The sequence below is a fragment of the Somniosus microcephalus genome, chromosome 8 (genome assembly GCF_052327205.1).
Source record: "Somniosus microcephalus isolate GS21.2 chromosome 8, FLI_Smic_1.0, whole genome shotgun sequence".
In the NCBI taxonomy this organism is placed as follows: Eukaryota; Metazoa; Chordata; class Chondrichthyes; order Squaliformes; family Somniosidae; genus Somniosus; species Somniosus microcephalus.
The window spans coordinates 273,904,270-273,925,841 of NC_140994.1; the positions used below are offsets into that span (position 1 = coordinate 273,904,270).

At 44.8% G+C, this 21,572-nt stretch overlaps 1 protein-coding gene across 3 annotated transcripts in view; it reads right to left on the reverse strand.

Annotated features, from left to right (window-relative positions):
- The window catches only part of LOC147114410 (glutamate receptor 1-like), a 568,394-nt gene extending 550,346 nt beyond the window's left edge, over window positions 1-18,048 (reverse strand). For 2 of the 3 annotated variants that reach the window (XM_085996086.1, XM_085996085.1), the window contains exons 1-2: window positions 17,905-18,047; window positions 17,544-17,687 (exon numbers count right to left, since the gene is read on the reverse strand). In XM_085996086.1, the coding sequence (XP_085852212.1) occupies window positions 17,544-17,687; window positions 17,905-17,986 (226 nt within the window). In that variant the 5' untranslated portion in view covers window positions 17,987-18,047. Of the gene's footprint in view, window positions 1-17,543; window positions 17,688-17,904 lie in introns of all 3 variants that reach the window. The other variant, XM_085996088.1, reaches the window with a different exon arrangement.
- Between the last annotated feature and the right edge of the window lie 3,524 nt (window positions 18,049-21,572).

The following is a 21,572-nucleotide window of genomic DNA, read 5'->3' on the forward strand; positions in this document are numbered from 1 at the left end:
AGATGCCGACCCTGTTCTGGGCACCAATGGTAAGGACATCACCTTTTGGACCTCTCTCGTCCCACTTGCGCATCAGATCTACATCCTTTGCCACTGTCCGACCAATGCGCTGAATGCCACCACTCATGCATCCCTCGCTGATGCCCTCTCCTCACTCTAAAGCTACTCTTGTGCCTTCCTGCTTTCAGATGGTGAGGAGGAGGTCCCTGAAGTTGCCAGTGACAGCCCCTCAGAAGAGGAGGAGGAGGAGGAACAAGAGGAAGGCGGCCCATCAGGGGAACCCTCAGCCGCGGCAAGCCATGCCAATGTAGGGGACACGTCTTCCCTGGAGGGGAGCCTGGGGGATGTATCAGAGGGGAGTGTAGCTCCTGGGACCAGCGGCCTGCAGAAATGTGGGAGGGGGGTGGAAGCTCAGCGGCCTTCTCCCCAGAGGGGGGAAGGGTCGGAGGGGAGTCCAATTGCTGGGCCCAGCGGCGTCCAGCAACGCAGAGACGGCCAGCTCGGTGGCCTTCTCCCCAGAGGGAGAGTCCGGCCTCCAGTCCGGAGACGGTCAACGCCGAGGAGATGCGCCTCCTCGAGGACATGTCCGCAGACTCACAGCGCCGGCACACGGAGCTCATGGGGGTAGTGGCACGGATGCCTGAGGCCATTGAGTCCCTGTCTCGGAGTGTGACCGAATTCGGGGCCTCACAGGCCACCAGTTTGGTGGAATTCGGGGCAGCTCAGGCAGCGACTGGCCAGGTGATCAGTGGTGCCGTGCAGTCACTGGCTGCTCTGATGCGGTCACAGAGCAGAGCAACATGGGCACTCACTGCTGTCACACTCGATGTGTCAGCCAGGCATCGCCAGGGCACCCGCCGCGCTGCAGCAGCACAGCGGTCTGTCCCTCGGCAGATTGCTGCGCATGCTGCAGTGCTGGCCCGGGCGAGTGCCGGTGTCTCAGGCGACCAGCGAGCGCCTGCCATCCGCCAGCTTGCCCCCATTCCTCCAGCCGCCACTGCCACTCCCCCAGTGGAGCTGCCAGGAGCTGCTGCAGCGACTGATGCTGCCCAGCCACAGCTGCAGCATTCACCAACCGGCCCCTCGAAGGCCAGACCTCATCTAGGCCGACCCCCAAGGGCATCTGCCGTCACGACATGTGCCCCTCAGGAGCCTTCCCCCAGCCTTGCAGCAGCCACTGGCCTCACTTTGAGGAGCAGCAGAGCGTGCAGGGGCCGCCAAAGTTTGCAGAAGGCATCGCCCTCGCGGGCCACAAAGTAGAGGGTGTGTCCAAATGTTTTGTTTTTTGGAATGGGTGTTTTGTGAAGGCCGAGGATGAAGGCCATTTTTGTTTACATCTTTTGTTAATCCTCCCCAGGTTGTGGGAGTGAGTCATGTGTGTGAGTGTTTTTTGGGGGTTTCGTGTGTTTTTGGTTTTCATGTGGGAAGGGCCCTGAGTTTGTACAATAAACCATTTTATTTATTCACATTGTCCATGTTTGATCTTTGAAGTGTTTGTTGCCTTAACCAGCTGAGGGCTTGCGGAGCGGCTGCAATCATATTCTTTCATTGGCACAAGCCATTCCCTGACAGGGGGCCTAGAAGTGACGTTCAATAAGCCGCCGACGGGCGGCCCTTGGACCTTCTGCCTCCCTCCTGGGCTGGTACTCCTCCTCCTCCTCCTCCTCATGCTCCTCCTGCTCCTCCTCCTGAAGTGGTGGTCCAACGTGAGGTGGCAGTGCCTGAGTCCTGCGGATAGCAAGGTTGTGCAGCATGCAGCAAACGATGACGAATTGGGAGATTCGCTCCTGCGAATACTGTAGGGCTCCCCCGGAGCGATCCAGACAGCGGAACCATTGCTTCAGGACGCCGATTGTTTGTTCGATGAGGTTCCTGGTCGCTTGATGGCTCTCGTTGTATGCCTCTTCAGCAGGGGTCGTGGGCACGCGGAGCGGGGTCATGAGCCAGGTACACAAAGGATAGCCTTTGTCCCCGATAAGCCATCCTCTTGGGTGAGGCTGTGCCTGGAACATGTCAGCCACAGTTGTCTGTTGCAGGATAAAGGCATCGTGGCTGCTGCCTGGAAAGCGGGCATTGACAGCTAGGATGCGCTGCCTGTGGTCACACACCAGCTGTACATTGAGGGAATGGTAGCCCTTCCGGTTGCAGTAATCCTCGGCATGCTCCAGAGGTGCCCACAAAGCCACATGCGTGCAGTCAATGGCGCCCTGCACCATGGGGAAGCCCGCTATTCTTGCAAATCCCACTGCACGCTGCTGCTGCTTGTCCAGGGTCATGGGGAAGGAAATGAATTGACGTCTCCTTCTGAAAAGGGCATTGGTCACCTGGCGGATGCAGCAATGCACGGCGAACTGGGAGATGTTAGCGATGTCCCCAGCAGCGGATTGGAAGGAGCCGGTGGCATAGAAGTTGAGAGCCACCGTCACCTTCACTGCCACCGACAGAGACGTCCTGCGCATCAGCTGTGGATGCAGATCTCTGTGAAGCAGCTGGCAGATGTCTGCAACCACCTCCCTTCTGAATCGCAGCCTCCTAACACACTGTGCGGCAGACATGTTGTGATAGGAGAACTGCTGGCGGTATACCCTGGGTGGGTAAGGCCTCCCTTGACGACGCCTGTTGCCTCCTCTGCGTCTAGCCAGGGCTGCCACTCTCTCACGGCGTCTGTAAGCCCTTCCGACATAATGCTGAAACTCAGCGTTGGCACCCAATGCAGCCCCCATAATATGCTGGCAAACACTGAGATCTCAATGAAGGCAAAGATAATTGCAAAGCTCTGGCCTGAAGCCAAAAATACCTGTCCAAGTGTTGGTCCAAACCAGTAAACTCTCCTCCTTGGTCTCTGTCCAAAAATCCGTTGCACAAGAGTGAATGCTGTAAAATGGCTGCCCTTTATAGTGCAGGGTAAGTGCCCTTTAATTTGCGCTCCCCGCAGCCCGCCTCGGCTGTGTACCATTCCACTCAACAGTCATGAAGGCCGCCCGGCGCACAATGGGGCGGCGCGAGTGAAGTTCCGGTTCCGGGAGCACAAAGGGCGTTGCACGACGAAATGACATCATGATTGCGCGCGCAGATGAGCGCGTGCAAAGACTTTGCACCGGCGCTAAATGTCTACTGAAGTTGGGGCGAGGCGCAGATCGCGCTGCGCCCGGGCGCTAAGCGCCTAGCGCTCGAGATCTGCTCCTCCTAAGGCGCTAACGGCTGGCGCAGCCAACTGAATTTCTAGGCCTGTGTTTTTATGAGTGTGTTAATGTGTGTGTTTCTGTGTGTGTGTTTTATGATTGTATTTATCTGTGTGTTTCTGTGTGTGTGTTTAGATGATTGTGTTAATGTGTGTTTTTCTATGTGTGTGTTTTGTGAGTGTGTTAATGAGTGTGTTTCTGTGTGTGTGTTTTATTAGTGTGTAATGTGTGTGTTTCTGTGTGTGTTTGTTTTATGAGTGTGTTAATGTGTGTGTTTCTGTGTCTGTTTTTATGAGTGTGTTAATGTGTGTGTTTTTGTGTGTGTGTTTTATGAGTGTGTTAATGTGTGTGTTTCTGTGTGGGTGTTTTATGAGTGTGTTAATGATTGTGTTTCTGTGTGTGTGTTTGAGTGTGTTAATATGTGTGTTTCTGTGTGTGTGTTTTATGAGTGTTAATGAGTGTGTTTCTGTGTGTGTGTTTTATTAGTGTGTAATGTGTGTGTTTCTGTGTGTGTGTGTTTTATGAGTGTGTTAATGTGTGTGTTTCTGTGTCTGTTTTATGAGTGTGTTAATGTGTGTGTTTCTGTGTCTGTTTTTATGAGTGTGTTAATGTGTGTGTTTTTGTGTGTGTGTTTTTTGAGTGTGTTAATGTGTGTGTTTCTGTGTGGGTGTTTTATGAGCGTTAATGAGTGTGTTTCTGTGTGTGTTTTATTAGTGTGTAATGTGTGTGTTTCTGTGTGTGTGTGTTTTATGAGTGTGTTAATGTGTGTGTTTCTGTGTCTGTTTTATGAGTGTGTTAATGTGTGTGTGTTTTGTGAGTGTGTTAATGAGTGTGTTTCTGTGTGTGTGTTTTATTAGTGTGTAATGTGTGTGTTTCTGTGTGTGTGTGTTTTATGAGTGTGTTAATGTGTGTGTTTTTGTGTCTGTTTTTATCAGTGTGTTAATGTGTGTGTTTATGTGTGTGTGTTTTATGAGTGTGTTAATGTGTGTGTTTCTGTGTGGGTGTTTTATGAGTGTGTTAATGAGTGTGTTTCTGTGTGTGTGTTTGAGTGTGTTAATATGTGTGTTTCTCTGTGTGTGTTTTATGAGTGTTAAAGTGTGTGTTTCTGTGTGTCTTTTTATGAGTGTGTTAAGGTGTGTGTTTCTGTGTCTGTTTTTATGAGTGTGTTAATGTGTGTGTTTCTGTGTGTGTGTTTTATGAGTGGGTTAATGAGCGTGTTTCAGTGTATGTGTTTTATGGGTGTGTTAATGTGTGTGCTTCAAGATTGTGTTAATGTGTGCGTTTATGAGTGTGTTTCTGTGTGTGTTTATAAGAGTGTTAATGTTTGTGTTTCTGTGTGTTCTGAATGTGTTAATGTGTGTGTTTCTGTGTGTGTGTTTTATGATTGTGTTAATGTGTGTATTTCTATGTGTGTGTTTTTATGAGTGTTAATGTTTGTGTTTCTGTGGGTGATTTATGAGTGTGTTAAAGTGTGTGTTAATGTGTGTGTGTTTAGATGAGTGTGTTAAAATGTGTTTGTGTGTGTGGTTTATGAGTGTGTTAATGTGTGTGTTTCTGTGTGTATTTTATGAGTGTGTTAATGTGTGTGTTTCTGTGCCTGTTTTTATGAGTGTGTTAATGTGTGTGTTTGATGAGTGTGTTTTATGAGTGTGTTAATGTGTGTGTTTCTGTGTGTGTTATGAGTGTGTTAATGGGTGTGTTTCTGTGTGTGTGTTTTATGAGTGTTACTGTGTGTTTCTGTGTGTGTTTTGAGTGTGTTAATGTGTATGTTTCTGTGTGTCCTTTATGAGTGTGTTAATGTGTGTGTTTCTGTGTGTGTTTTGAGTATATTAATGAGTGTGTTTCTGTGTGTGTGTTTTATGAGTGTGTAATGTGTGTGTTTTATGAGTGTGTTAATGTGTGTGTTTCTGCGCCTGTTTTTATCAGTGTGTTAATGTGTGTGTTTCTGTGTGTGTGTTTCATGAGTGTGTTACTGAGTGTGTTTCTGTGTGTGTGTTTTATGAGTGTGTAATGTGTGTGTTTCTGTGCCTGTTTTTATGAGTGTGTTACTGAGTGTGTTTCTGTGTGTGTGTTTTATGATTGTATTAATATGTGTGTTTCTCTGTGTGTTTTATGAGTGTGTTAATGTGTGTGTTTCTGAGTGTTTTTATGAGTGTGATAATGTGTGTGTTTCTGTGAGTGTGTTTGAGTGTGTTAATGTGTGCGTTTCTATGTGTGGGTTTTTATGAGTTTGTTAATGTGTGTGTTTCTGTGTGTGATTTGAGTGTGTTAATTTGTGTGTTTCTGTGTGTCTGTTTTATGATTGTATTAACGTGTATATTTCTGTGCGTGTATTTTGAGTGTGTTAACGTGTGTTTTTCTCAGTGATTTTCTGAGTGTGTTAATGTGTCTGTTTATGTGAGTGTGTTTATGAGTGTGTTAATGTGTGCATTTCTGTGTGTTTGTTTTATGAGTGTGGTAATGTGCGTGTTTCTATGTGTGTGTTTTTATAAGTGTGTTAATATTTGTGTTTGGGTGAGTGTGTTTGAGTGTGTTAATGTGTGCGTTTCTGTGTGTGTGTTTTATGAGTGTATTAATGTGTGTCTGAGTGTGTGTTTTTATGAGTGTGTTAATGTGTGTGTTTCTGTGTGTGTGTTTTATGATTGTATTTATGTGTGTGTTTCTGTGTGTGTGTTTAGATGAGTGTGTTAATGTGTGTTTTTCTATGTGTGTGTTTTATGAGTGTGTTAATGAGTGTGTTTCTGTGTGTGTGTTTTATTAGTGTGTATTGTGTGTTTCTGTGTGTGTGTTTTATGAGTGTGTTAATGTGTGTGTTTCTGTGTCTGTTTTTATGAGTGTGTTAATGTGTGTGTTTCTGTGTGTGTATTTTATGAGTGTGTTAATGAGTGTGTTTCTATGTGTGTGTTTTTATGAGTTTTAATGTGTGTGTTTCTGTGTGTGTTTTATGAGTGTGTTAATGTGTGTGTTTCTGTGTGTGTGTTTTATGAGTGTGTTAATGAGTGTGCTTCTATGTGTGTGTTTTTATGAGTTTTAATGTGTGTGTTTCTGTGTGTGTTTTATGAGTGTGTTAATGTGTGTGTTTCTGTGTGGGTGTTTTATGAGTGTGTTAATGAGTGTGTTTCTGTGTGTGTGTTTGAGTGTGTTAATATGTGTGTTTCTGTGTGTGTGTTTTATGAGTGTTAATGTGTTTGTTTCTGTGTGTCTTTTTACGAGTGTGTTAAGGTGTGTGTTTCTGTGTCTGTTTTTATGAGTGTGTTAATGTGTGTGTTTCAGTGTATGTGTTTTATGAGTGGGTTAATGAGTGTGTTTCAGTGTATGTGTTTTATGTGTGTGTTAATGTGTGTGCTTCAAGAGTGTGTTAATGTGTGTGTTTCTGTGTGTGTGTTTTATGAGTGTGTTCATGTGTGTGTATTTAGATGAGTGTGTTAATGTGTGTGTTTCTGTGTGTGTGTTTTATGAGTGTTTTAATGAGTGTGTTTCTGTGTCTGTGTTTTGAGTGTGTAATGTGTGTGTTTCTGTGTGTGTGTTTAGATGAGTATAAAATGTGTGTTTTTCTATGTGTGTGTTTTATCAGTGTGTTAATGTGTGTGTTTCTGTGCCTGTTTTTATGAGTGTGTTAATGTGTGTGTTTCTGTGTGTGTGTTTTATGAGTGTGTTACTGAGTGTGTTTCTGTGTGTGTGTTTTATGAGTGTGTAATGTGTGTGTTTCTGTGTGTGTGTGTTTTATGAGTGTGTTAATGTGTGTGTTTCTGTGTCTGTTTTTATGAGTGTTTTAATGTGTGTGTTTCTGTGTGTGTGATTTATGAGTGTCTTAATGTGTGGGTTTCTGTGTGTCCTTTATGAGTGTGTTAATGTGTGTGTTTCTGTGTGTGTTTTGAGTGTGTTAATATGTGTGTTTCTGTGTGTGTGTTTTATGATTGTATTAATGTGTGTGTTTCTGTGTGTGTTTTATGAGTGTGTTAATGTGTTTGTTTCTGAGTGTTTTTATGAGTGTGATAATGTGTGTGTTTCTGTGAGTGAGTTTATGAGTGTGTTAATGTGTGCGTTTCTGTGTGTGTTTTATGAGTTTATTAATGTGTGTGTTTCTATGTGTGGGTTTTTATGAGTTTGTTAATGTGTGTGTTTCTGTGTGTGATTTGAGTGTGTTAATGAGTGTGTTTCTGTGTGTGTGTTTTATTAGTGTGTAATGTGTGTGTTTCTGTGTGTGTTTGTTTTATGAGTGTGTTAATGTGTGTGTTTCTGTGTCTGTTTTTATGAGTGTGTTAATGTGTGTGTTTTTGTGTGTGTGTTTTATGAGTGTGTTAATGTGTGTGTTTCTGTGTGGGTGTTTTATGAGTGTGTTAATGATTGTGTTTCTGTGTGTGTGTTTGAGTGTGTTAATATGTGTGTTTCTGTGTGTGTGTTTTATGAGTGTTAATGAGTGTGTTTCTGTGTGTGTGTTTTATTAGTGTGTAATGTGTGTGTTTCTGTGTGTGTGTGTTTTATGAGTGTGTTAATGTGTGTGTTTCTGTGTCTGTTTTATGAGTGTGTTAATGTGTGTGTTTCTGTGTCTGTTTTTATGAGTGTGTTAATGTGTGTGTTTTTGTGTGTGTGTTTTTTGAGTGTGTTAATGTGTGTGTTTCTGTGTGGGTGTTTTATGAGCGTTAATGAGTGTGTTTCTGTGTGTGTTTTATTAGTGTGTAATGTGTGTGTTTCTGTGTGTGTGTGTTTTATGAGTGTGTTAATGTGTGTGTTTCTGTGTCTGTTTTATGAGTGTGTTAATGTGTGTGTGTTTTGTGAGTGTGTTAATGAGTGTGTTTCTGTGTGTGTGTTTTATTAGTGTGTAATGTGTGTGTTTCTGTGTGTGTGTGTTTTATGAGTGTGTTAATGTGTGTGTTTTTGTGTCTGTTTTTATCAGTGTGTTAATGTGTGTGTTTATGTGTGTGTGTTTTATGAGTGTGTTAATGTGTGTGTTTCTGTGTGGGTGTTTTATGAGTGTGTTAATGAGTGTGTTTCTGTGTGTGTGTTTGAGTGTGTTAATATGTGTGTTTCTCTGTGTGTGTTTTATGAGTGTTAAAGTGTGTGTTTCTGTGTGTCTTTTTATGAGTGTGTTAAGGTGTGTGTTTCTGTGTCTGTTTTTATGAGTGTGTTAATGTGTGTGTTTCTGTGTGTGTGTTTTATGAGTGGGTTAATGAGCGTGTTTCAGTGTATGTGTTTTATGGGTGTGTTAATGTGTGTGCTTCAAGATTGTGTTAATGTGTGCGTTTATGAGTGTGTTTCTGTGTGTGTTTATAAGAGTGTTAATGTTTGTGTTTCTGTGTGTTCTGAATGTGTTAATGTGTGTGTTTCTGTGTGTGTGTTTTATGATTGTGTTAATGTGTGTATTTCTATGTGTGTGTTTTTATGAGTGTTAATGTTTGTGTTTCTGTGGGTGATTTATGAGTGTGTTAAAGTGTGTGTTAATGTGTGTGTGTTTAGATGAGTGTGTTAAAATGTGTTTGTGTGTGTGGTTTATGAGTGTGTTAATGTGTGTGTTTCTGTGTGTATTTTATGAGTGTGTTAATGTGTGTGTTTCTGTGCCTGTTTTTATGAGTGTGTTAATGTGTGTGTTTGATGAGTGTGTTTTATGAGTGTGTTAATGTGTGTGTTTCTGTGTGTGTTATGAGTGTGTTAATGGGTGTGTTTCTGTGTGTGTGTTTTATGAGTGTTACTGTGTGTTTCTGTGTGTGTTTTGAGTGTGTTAATGTGTATGTTTCTGTGTGTCCTTTATGAGTGTGTTAATGTGTGTGTTTCTGTGTGTGTTTTGAGTATATTAATGAGTGTGTTTCTGTGTGTGTGTTTTATGAGTGTGTAATGTGTGTGTTTTATGAGTGTGTTAATGTGTGTGTTTCTGCGCCTGTTTTTATCAGTGTGTTAATGTGTGTGTTTCTGTGTGTGTGTTTCATGAGTGTGTTACTGAGTGTGTTTCTGTGTGTGTGTTTTATGAGTGTGTAATGTGTGTGTTTCTGTGCCTGTTTTTATGAGTGTGTTACTGAGTGTGTTTCTGTGTGTGTGTTTTATGATTGTATTAATATGTGTGTTTCTCTGTGTGTTTTATGAGTGTGTTAATGTGTGTGTTTCTGAGTGTTTTTATGAGTGTGATAATGTGTGTGTTTCTGTGAGTGTGTTTGAGTGTGTTAATGTGTGCGTTTCTATGTGTGGGTTTTTATGAGTTTGTTAATGTGTGTGTTTCTGTGTGTGATTTGAGTGTGTTAATTTGTGTGTTTCTGTGTGTCTGTTTTATGATTGTATTAACGTGTATATTTCTGTGCGTGTATTTTGAGTGTGTTAACGTGTGTTTTTCTCAGTGATTTTCTGAGTGTGTTAATGTGTCTGTTTATGTGAGTGTGTTTATGAGTGTGTTAATGTGTGCATTTCTGTGTGTTTGTTTTATGAGTGTGGTAATGTGCGTGTTTCTATGTGTGTGTTTTTATAAGTGTGTTAATATTTGTGTTTGGGTGAGTGTGTTTGAGTGTGTTAATGTGTGCGTTTCTGTGTGTGTGTTTTATGAGTGTATTAATGTGTGTCTGAGTGTGTGTTTTTATGAGTGTGTTAATGTGTGTGTTTCTGTGTGTGTGTTTTATGATTGTATTTATGTGTGTGTTTCTGTGTGTGTGTTTAGATGAGTGTGTTAATGTGTGTTTTTCTATGTGTGTGTTTTATGAGTGTGTTAATGAGTGTGTTTCTGTGTGTGTGTTTTATTAGTGTGTATTGTGTGTTTCTGTGTGTGTGTTTTATGAGTGTGTTAATGTGTGTGTTTCTGTGTCTGTTTTTATGAGTGTGTTAATGTGTGTGTTTCTGTGTGTGTATTTTATGAGTGTGTTAATGAGTGTGTTTCTATGTGTGTGTTTTTATGAGTTTTAATGTGTGTGTTTCTGTGTGTGTTTTATGAGTGTGTTAATGTGTGTGTTTCTGTGTGTGTGTTTTATGAGTGTGTTAATGAGTGTGCTTCTATGTGTGTGTTTTTATGAGTTTTAATGTGTGTGTTTCTGTGTGTGTTTTATGAGTGTGTTAATGTGTGTGTTTCTGTGTGGGTGTTTTATGAGTGTGTTAATGAGTGTGTTTCTGTGTGTGTGTTTGAGTGTGTTAATATGTGTGTTTCTGTGTGTGTGTTTTATGAGTGTTAATGTGTTTGTTTCTGTGTGTCTTTTTACGAGTGTGTTAAGGTGTGTGTTTCTGTGTCTGTTTTTATGAGTGTGTTAATGTGTGTGTTTCAGTGTATGTGTTTTATGAGTGGGTTAATGAGTGTGTTTCAGTGTATGTGTTTTATGTGTGTGTTAATGTGTGTGCTTCAAGAGTGTGTTAATGTGTGTGTTTCTGTGTGTGTGTTTTATGAGTGTGTTCATGTGTGTGTATTTAGATGAGTGTGTTAATGTGTGTGTTTCTGTGTGTGTGTTTTATGAGTGTTTTAATGAGTGTGTTTCTGTGTCTGTGTTTTGAGTGTGTAATGTGTGTGTTTCTGTGTGTGTGTTTAGATGAGTATAAAATGTGTGTTTTTCTATGTGTGTGTTTTATCAGTGTGTTAATGTGTGTGTTTCTGTGCCTGTTTTTATGAGTGTGTTAATGTGTGTGTTTCTGTGTGTGTGTTTTATGAGTGTGTTACTGAGTGTGTTTCTGTGTGTGTGTTTTATGAGTGTGTAATGTGTGTGTTTCTGTGTGTGTGTGTTTTATGAGTGTGTTAATGTGTGTGTTTCTGTGTCTGTTTTTATGAGTGTTTTAATGTGTGTGTTTCTGTGTGTGTGATTTATGAGTGTCTTAATGTGTGGGTTTCTGTGTGTCCTTTATGAGTGTGTTAATGTGTGTGTTTCTGTGTGTGTTTTGAGTGTGTTAATATGTGTGTTTCTGTGTGTGTGTTTTATGATTGTATTAATGTGTGTGTTTCTGTGTGTGTTTTATGAGTGTGTTAATGTGTTTGTTTCTGAGTGTTTTTATGAGTGTGATAATGTGTGTGTTTCTGTGAGTGAGTTTATGAGTGTGTTAATGTGTGCGTTTCTGTGTGTGTTTTATGAGTTTATTAATGTGTGTGTTTCTATGTGTGGGTTTTTATGAGTTTGTTAATGTGTGTGTTTCTGTGTGTGATTTGAGTGTGTTAATTTGTGTGTTTCTGTGTGTGAGTTTATGAGTGTGTTAATGTGTGCGTTTCTGTGTGTGTTTTATGAGTGTATTAATGTGTGTGTTTCTATGTGTGGGTTTTTATGATTGTATTAATGTGTATGTTTCTGTGCGTGTTTTATGAGTGTGTTAATGTGTTTGTTTCTGAGTGTTTTTATGAGTGTGATAATGTGTGTGTTTCTGTGAGTGAGTTTATGAGTGTGTTAATGTGTGCGTTTCTGTGTGTGTTTTATGAGTTTATTAATGTGTGTGTTTCTATGTGTGGGTTTTTATGAGTTTGTTAATGTGTGTGTTTCTGTTTGTGATTTGAGTGTGTTAATTTGTGTGTTTCTGTGTGTGAGTTTATGAGTGTGTTAATGTGTGCGTTTCTGTGTGTGTTTTATGAGTGTATTAATGTGTGTGTTTCTATGTGTGGGTTTTTATGATTGTATTAATGTGTATGTTTCTGTGCGTGTTTTTTGAGTGTGTTAACGTGTGTTTTTCTCAGTGTTTTTCTGAGTGTGTTAATGTTTCTGTTTCTGTGAGTGTGTTTATGAGTGTGTTAATGTGTGCGTTTCTGTGTGTGTGTTTTATGAGTGTGGTAATGTGTGTGTTTCTATGTGTGGGTTTTTATGATTGTATTAATGTGTATGTTTCTGTGAGTGAGTTTATGAGTGTGTTAATGTGTGCGTTTCTGTGTGTGTTTTATGAATGTATTAATGTGTGTGTTTCTATGTGTGGGTTTTTATGATTGTATTAATGTGTATGTTTCTGTGCGTGTTTTTTGAGTGTGTTAACGTTTGTTTTTCTCTGTGTTTTTCTGACTGTTAATGTGTCTGTTTCTGTGAGTGTGTTTATGAGTGTGTTAATGTGTGCATTTCTGTGTGTGTGTTTTATGAGTGTGGTAATGTGTGTGTTTCTATGTGTGTGTTTTTATAAGTGTGTTAATGTTTGTGTTTCGGTGAGTGTGTTTGAGTGTGTTAATGTGTGCATTTCTGTGTGTGTTTTATGAGTGTATTAATGTGTGTCTGAGTGTGTGTTTTTATGAGTGTGTTAATGTGTGTGTTTCTGTGTGTGTGTTTTATGATTGTATTTATGTGTGCGTTTCTGTGTGTGTGTTTTATGAGTGTGGTAATGTGTGTGTTTCTATGTGTGTGTTTTTATAAGTGTGTTATTGTTTGTGTTTCGGTGAGTGTGTTTGAGTGTGTTAATGTGTGCGTTTCTGTGTGTGTGTTTTATGAGTGTATTAATGTGTGTTTCTATGTGTGTGTTTTTATGAGTGTGTTTAAGTGTGTTAATGTGTGTGTTCCTGTGTGTTTTGAGTGTGTTAATGTGTGTTTCTGAGCGTGTGTTTTATGAGTGTCTTAATTTGTGTGTTTCTCTGTGTTTTGAGTGTGTTAATGTGTGTGTTAATGTGTGTGTTTCTGTGTGTGTTTTTTATGAATGTGTTAATGTGCGTGTTTCTGTGAGTGTTTTTGTGTGTTAAAGTGTGTTTCTGTGTGTGTGTTTTGTGAGTGTGTTAATGTGTGTGTCTCAGTGTGTGTTTTTTGAGTGTGTTAATGTGTGTGTTTCTGTGAGTGTGTTTATGAGGGTGTTAATGTGTGTGTTTCTGTGTGTGTGTTTTATGAGTGTGTTAATGTGTGTGTTTCTGTGTGTGTGTTTTATGATTGTATTTATGTGTGCGTTTCTGTGTGTGTGTTTTATGAGTGTGGTAATGTGTGTGTTTCTATGTGTGTGTTTTTATAAGTGTGTTATTGTTTGTGTTTTGGTGAGTGTGTTTGAGTGTGTTAATGTGTGCGTTTCTGTGTGTGTGTTTTATGAGTGTATTAATGTGTGTTTCTATGTGTGTGTTTTTATGAGTGTGTTTAAGTGTGTTAATGTGTGTGTTCCTGTGTGTTTTGAGTGTGTTAATGTGTGTTTCTGAGCGTGTGTTTTATGAGTTTGTTAATGTGTGTGTTTCTATGTGTGTGTTTTTATGAGTGTGTTAATGTGCGTGTTTCTGTGTGTGTGTTTTATGAGTGTGTTAATGTGTGTGTTTCTGTGTTTGGTTGATGAGTGCGTTAATGTGTGTGTTTTATGAGTGTGTTCATCTGTGTGTTTCTGAGTGTGTGTCTTTTGTGAGTGTGTTAATGTGTGTGTCTCTGTTTTTCTGTTGCCCTTCGCTGCTGTACAATGAGGGAACCCATGGCTCTGATCACAGCCGTCAACGAAGTGGAGAATGTGAGAGCTGATGTGGCAGAGAGCGAGATTGCTAGCGGATGGTGCTAGGAGCTGATGGGGAATGGGGAGATGGGGTGCAGACACAGGCAACCGCATTCAGTAAATGACTGATTTATGATCGGACAGAAGCACGAAAGAACGAGTTGCAGAAATAACAGAGACAAATACTTGATAGGAAAAAATATTAAAGATATACTTGAAGAGAGCATTTGGAAAAAGGATCAATAAAATGAGAGCAAGCTGTGGCAGAATAATCCAAATTATTCGAGCCCTTCAGCGGGTGGATAGCTGGTGAGACAGAGGCTTTATCAGAAATCTTAGCTTCTCAATTCACGTCTTGTTTGGCACCCAGTGCAGACTGGAGCTGGGGGCAAGGATCTGCTACAAATACCCAACCCACCCTGATCCTCACTGTGTCCTCATCTCCACACTCAGCCCATGGGAGACTGAGACCCACACCATCACACTCAACCCATGGGAGACCCTCACCATCACACTCAGCCCATGGGAGACCCTCACCATCACACTCAGCCCATGGGAGACCCTCACCATCACACTCAGCCCATGGGAGACCCTCACCATCACACTCAGCCCATGGGGGACCCTCACCATCACACTCAGCCCATGTGAGACCCTCACCATCACACTCAGCCTATGGGAGACCCTCACCATCACACTCAGCCCATGGGAGACCCTCACCATCACACTCAGCCCATGGGAGACCCTCACCATCACACTCAGCCCATGGGAGACCCTCACCATCACACTCAGCCTATGGGAGACCCTCACCATCACACTCAGCCCATGGGAGACCCTCACCATCACACTCAGCCCATGGGAGACCCTCACCATCACACTCAGCCCATGGGAGACCCTCACCATCAAACTCAGCCCATGGGGGACCCTCACCATCACACTCAGCCAATGGGGGACCCTCACCATCACACTCAGCCCATGGGGGACCCTCACCATCACACTCAGCCCATGGGAGACCCTCACCATCAAACTCAGCCCATGGGAGACCCTCACCATCACACTCAGCACATGGGGGACCCTCACCATCACACTCAGCCCATGGGAGACTGAGAGCCTCACCATCACACTCAGCCCATGGGGGACCCTCACCATCACACTCAGCCCATGGGAGACCCTCACCATCACACTCAGCCCATGGGAGACCCTCACCATCACACTCAGCCCATGGGAGACCCTCACCATCACACTCAGCCCATGGGAGACCCTCACCATCACACTCAGCCCCTGAGAGACCCTCACCATCACACTCAGCCCATGGGAGACCCTCACCATCACACTCAGCCCATGGGAGACCCTCACCATCACACTCAGCCCATGGGAGACCCTCACCATCACACTCAGCCCATGGGAGACCCTCACCATCACACTCAGCCAATGGGAGACCCTCACTTTCACACTCAGCCCATGGGAGACCCTCACCATCACACTCAGCCCATGGGAGACCCTCACCATCACACTCAGCCCATGGGAGACCCTCACCATCACACTCAGCCCATGGGGGACCCTCACCATCACACTCAGCCAATGGGAGACCCTCACTTTCACACTCAGCCCATGGGAGACCCTCACCATCACACTCAGCCCATGGGAGACCCTCACCATCACACTCAGCCCATGGGAGACCCTCACCATCACACTCAGCCCATGGGAGACCCTCACCATCACACTCAGCCCATGGGAGACCCTCACCATCAAACTCAGCCCATGGGAGACCCTCACCATCACACTCAGCCCATGGGAGACCCTCACCATCACACTCAGCCCATGGGAGACCCTCCCCATCACACGCAGCCCATGGGAGACCCTCCCCATCACACTCAGCCCATGGGAGACCCTCACCATCACACTCAGCCCATGGGAGACCCTCACCATCACACTCAGCCCATGGGAGACCCTCACCATCACACTCAGCCCATGGGAGATCCTCACCATCACACTCAGCCCATGGGAGACCATCACCATCACACTCAGCCCATGGGAGACCCTCACCACCACACTCAGCCCATGGGAGACCCTCACCATCACACTCAGCCCATGGGGGACCCTCACCATCACACTCAGCCCATGGGAGAGCCTCACCATCACACTCAGCCCATGGGAGACCCTCACCATCACACTCAGCCCATGGGAGACCCTCACCATCACACTCAGCCCATGGGAGACCCTCACCATCACACTCAGCCCATGGGAGACCCTCACCATCACACTCAGCCCATGGGAGACCCTCACTTTCACACTCAGCCCATGGGAGACCCTCACCATCACACTCAGCCCATGGGAGACTGAGACCCACACCATCTCCAGTCGCTCCTCTCGCTAAATTACTCCCAGTGCAACATACAGATTCAGTGTGCAACTCCTTCCCCAGCCCTGGCATTGCCGAATCGCACCATCCGCACTACTACAGAAATCCTGACAATTGACATCTTTTTAAATTCTAAATCAGAGGACATGCCCGGAGACTCTTTCTGTGCAAGCGGGGAGCCTGCACTGCCACCCGGCACTGGTCTAGTGAAATACTCCAGGAACACCAGCCCCTCAGATTCAGTGTGTAACACAGCCCAAGTGTGTAACACAACCCCGAGTGTGTCACTCCCCCGAGTGTGTCACTCCCCCGAGTGTGTCACGGCCCTGAGTGTGTAGCATGGTCCCGAGTGTGTCGCAGCCCCGAGTGTGTAACATAGCCTCGAGTGTGTCACTCCCCAGAGTGTGTAACACAGCCCCAAGTGTGTCACTCCCTGAGTGTGTCACACAGCCCCGAGTGTGTCACAGCCCCGAGTGTGTCACTCCCCAAGTGTGTCACACAGCCCCGAGTGTGTAACAGCCCCGAGTGTGTAACAACCCGAGTGTGTCACTCCCCCAAGTGTGTAACACAGCCCGAGTGTGTCACAGCCCCGAGTGTGTCACTCAGCCTGTATGGGGTGCTCGCCTCCTTCTCTCACTCACTCTCTGTCACTGGGACCAGTCACCCTGGAAAAGCCGCTTTCGATGCCCAAGACCAGAAGCCCTGGGGTTTCAATCGAAACTGCAAAAACAGCGCAGTTCCCGTATGCCAAGTTCAATAAATAATAAACAGCAATTCCTTAAAAAATCACTACACAATCTGTGGACTGCTCCGCAAATAATGACACGGACATTCCAGGCAGTTTTTTAAACAAAGAACCTTTATCCTTTCAACTGATTGGTTTGAATTTCAGAATCGAGCCACTGTCCTGAGCCCAGGCTCTCTCTCTCCCTCTCCCCCTCTCACTCCCCCTCTCTCTCTCACTCCCTCTCTCACTCCCCCTCTCCCTCTCTCACTCCCTCTCTCGCCCATTCTCTCTCTGTCCATCCCCCTCCCCCTCTCTCTCTCACTCCCTCTCTCCATCCCCCTCTCCTTCTCTCACTCCCCCTCTCCCCCACTTCCTCTCTCCATCCCCCTCTACCCCCCCTCTCCCCCTCTCCCTCTCTCATTCCCCCTCTCTCCCACTCCCTCTCTCTCCAACCCCCTCTCCCCCTCCTCTCCCCCTTCCCTCTTCTCTCTCACGCCTCTCCCTCTCCCCTCTCCCTTTCCCTCCCCCTCGCCCCCTCCCTATCTCCCTTTCCCACTCCCCCCTCTCACCCCTCTCCCCCCTCTCCCTCCCCCTCCCTTTCCCACTCCCCCCTCCCTTTCCCATTCCCCCCTCCCTTTCCCACTCCCTCCCCTTTCCCGCTCCCCCTCCCTCCATTTCCCTCTCCCCCTCCCTCCATTGCCCGCTCCCCCTCCCTCCATTTCCCTCTCCCCCACCCTCCATTTCCCTCTCCCCCACTCCCTCTCTCCCTCTTCCTCCAACCCCTCTCCCACTCCTCTCTCTCTCCCCCATCCCCTCTCTCTCTCTCTCCCCTCGCTCCCTCCTCTCTCCCTCAGTGAGATTCTCAGCACTGAGCTGCGAGCTTTCCTATTAAGGGGACCGCAGACCCAGTTCCAATCCCCCTCCCCTGTCCCTTTAAGCTCGGGGATCGACCCCAGTCACTCACAGGCGTTGGTAACGGCGAAGCTGTTGCTGATATCCACATTCTCGGTCTGGGTGATGAGTTTGTACTGAGTGTCGGTGTTGTAGAAGGATAATCCGAATCTGAAGGCAGAATATTCCTGCGATTGCTGTTTGGGGAAGAGAGCACCTGAGGGGGAGAGGAGATGGAATGGGAGCAGGGAGCGAGAATTTCACTCAATCTAACAGGAATAAATGGCCAAAAAAAACAAATAATTCACATTTAATGCAGAATTGGAGTGGGCTGATGGAGAAATGAAATGCAACTTTCTTTTTTGCAAGCTGTGAATGTGATGATGAATGAAAGTGCGAGATGCAGACAGTGTTTGAGAGCAGTGACTCCTTACCGATCTGCAGGCTGCTGGGGAAAGCTCCCGAAACACATCCCAGAATTGCCGAGCACAGGACGGCGAGGGCAGCCTGCTGCATTGTACCCGGTGCAGGCGACTGGCGCTGCCTGGCTCTCCCCGCCGAGCCTGCACTGACTCTGCTCAGCGCCGCTTGACAGACAGGCGAGCGGGCGGAGGAAGGATTCGCCTGGCTGGCAGCGCGGCCCCAGCGCGGAGCTGTTCACGCACACACGGCCCAAGCGCGGAGCTAGCCCTGGCTCCGCCAGGTGGAGCCTGTTGGGCAGGGAGTGAACCTCCTGGCGGAGCGGCCCCAGCGCGGAGCTAGCCCCTGGTGCAGCTTCAACAGGCAAATCGCCAGCAGGCGGACGGGGGGCGGGGGCTCCCCACTGGGAGACATGGGCAACATGACTGGATTGTTAATTTGCTCAGAGCAGCATAGTTCCCCAGCCAATGAAGGGAGGCTCCAGGGATTAAAGCCCCTTTATTATATAAATAAACCCTCAGATTGTGGGATGGACCAGTGTGTGTGTGAGTTCAGGATTGTAAAATCACTGGAGGCTGGATCACTGTGTGTAAAACAGGGAATCCTCCTGCACTGGGACTGGGTGATGGAACCTGGTGTCAGGGTGTGAAGCGGGGCTCCAGTAACCATGGGAACAGTTTAGAAACCCACCCCTGGACAGAGAGCTGGCTAGTGACTGAGAGCAGGAGAGAGTGTGTTAAAATGCTGCACAATCTCTTGGACAATTCAAGAGGACAGGGAGAGGGAGGGAGGGAGAGAGAGAGAGGGGGAGAGAGAGAGATGGAGGGAGGGAGAGAAAGGGAGAGAGAGAGGGAGGGAGAGAGGGAGGGAGAGAAAGGGAGAGAGGGAGGGAGAGAGAGGGAGGGAGGGAGAGAAAGGGAGAGAGGGGGGGAGAGAGAGAGGGAGGCTATGTAAGCTTTGGCAATATGGTTCTCTGTAAACTTTCATGCCAATAAAGCATTTTAATTGGATAATTGGAATTGGGAGGGAGAGAAAGGGAGAGAGGGAGGGAGAGAGAGAGGGAGAGAGAGGGGAGGGACGGAACGAAGAAGAGGGAGAGACTGGGGGAAAGAAAGAGAGGGAGGGAGGGAGAGAGAGGAAGAGAGAAGGAGGGAGGAAAGGAAGGAGACAGGGGGAGAGAGAGCGAGAGGGAGGGAGAGGGTGGAGGGGAGGAGAGAGAGAGGGGGAAGGCAAGAGAGGGAGGGAAAGGTTGGAGGGAAGGAGAGAGTGTAATGATCAATAACATGTCATTCTATAGTGGACACTAGGTGGAGCCGTAGAGCTGTGTCAAGCTGTATATAGCTGTATGTATAAGACTACACTACCCAGCTGTATGTATATTAAGACTACATTACCCATGAGGCACTAGGCTACCCGCAAGGCAGCAGTCAAGATGGAAGCCTCTACAGATACTGTACCTAGTCCACATGTGCTCAATAAAAGTGTCTAGCAAAAGCTAGCTGTGTTCATAATAAGAATGTCTATTTATTAATGAACATAAGATGGTACCAGGATGGTGAAGATCTGCTGAAAATTGTGCAAAGCGACATGGAGAATTTGAAGCCACCAGAGCATTTGAAATTCACAGGAAATATCGACTACAATTGGCAGACTCTTAAACAACAATTCGAACTCTACATTGCAGCCATCAGATTCGGTACGAAGCCAGGCGCAAGGAAGATAGCATTGCTGCTTACGGTTGCAGGCCCACAGGCAATAGAGGTATTTAATACATTTGTATTTAATCCAGAGGAGAACAGAGAAAAATTAGAAGATGTGCTAAAAAAATTTGATGCACATTGCTCTCCCAAAAAGAATGAGACCTATGAAAGATACATCTTCTGTTCTCGGGCACAGCAGCAAAATGAGACTTTTGATAGCTTTATAACTGATCTGAAACTGAAAGCACAGACATGTAATTTCTCTGAGCTCAAAGCATCCATGATTCGTGACCAGATTGTGTTTGGTATTCATGATAAAAAAGTCAGGGAACGTCTGTTGAGAAAAACCGAACTAAATTTGGAAAATGCAGTGAAAATATGCCAAGCCAGCGAGCTAGCTCGAAAGCACGCGAAGACTTTCAGTGAAATCAATAATGATGCATTTGTAATGAGTGATAATGCTGCTGTCGGTGCTGTGTCGTATAAGGGGAAGAAACGTGGGCAGAACAGAAATGAAAAGCAATCGGAGGATGAAATTTTTACTTGTAAACGCTGTGGTTACAAGCACCAGTTAAGACAATGCCCAGCGTTTGGAAAAATGTGCACAAAGTGTAATGAAAAGAATCACTTTGCCAAACAATGCTTTTCAAAAGTAAAAACTAAGGAAGGGCAACGAGTTAATGTAATTGAGGACACTGATTTAAGTGAGACATTTTTTGTACGAATGGAGTCATGTGACGATATCTAAAAGGATACAGAAAATGTGCAGCCCTCAGAAATGGACAATGCTGAACATAACATCAATGCAGTAAAAGAGGACAAATGGATGATCCCACTGCAGGTAAATGGAGCATTAGTTACATTGAAACTGGACGCTGGGGCAAAAGCAAACTTAATCAGTATGAGTGATATTAACAATATGAAAGAAAAGCCCAAAATACAGAACAAGTCAGTACTACTGAAGGACTATAATGGACAGAAAATAGATAGCTTAGTTGTATGCAGACTTAAAGTGACAGTCAAAGACAAAGTGCATCATCTCATGTTTTCTGTTGTGGCTGAAAGACTTGATTCACTACTGGGTGACAAAGCTTGTGAGGACTTAGAACTGGTCAAGAGAGTCTACCGTATAAACTGTGCCATAAGCAGACCAGATGACTCAGGTGATGAAGCAGAGAGCCCATCAAGGATGAAAAGGCCAAAGGGTACCCATGTCTTCAAAAAGCCTAGTTTCTCCAAGAAGAAAGAAAAAGACTTTAAGGTCAAAGAGAAGCCAAAAGAGGAAAAACACAAGGAGAAAAAGTCCAAAGATATAACCGCAGCAGATGTTGTTAAGCAGTGGAAAGAGAAAAAGAAAAAGAAGAAGCCTGCACCAGAGCAGGAAGCAGTTCCGGTGGATACTCCTTCTTCCCTCAGGCCAATCTTTGGTGTTCCATTAGCCGAGGCTGCTGAGAGGACTATGCTGTATGATGGGATCCAGCTGCCAGCAGTTTTTCAAGAGTGCATTGACTACATTGAGAGTTATGGCATGAAGAGTGAAGGAAACACTGAAACCCTCTCCAAGCAAAGATCGCAAGGAGACCTCGATCTATACAAGAGCAGATTGATGACAATGCCACAACTGCATCTTGTCATTCACCGCCAGAACAATCTCATGAAGACACATCAGACTTACCCGTGTTGAGAAGATCCACACGTGAAGTAAAAAAGCCTGATAGACTTAATCTTTGAGTACAATGTAAAGCTTTGAAAATGTGTTGACTGTTTTGAAAATGTTTATGTTTATAGAGCACTAACAAAAGTGTTACTGATATTATCTTTATTGTTTTCTTGAAAGTTGATTGATATTGATTTTGTTAAACCTCAAAGAAAGGGGATGTAATGATCAATAACATGTCATTCTGTAGTGGACACTAGGTGGAGCTGTAGAGCTGTGTAGAGCTGTATATAGCTGTATGTATAAGACTACACTACCCAGCTGT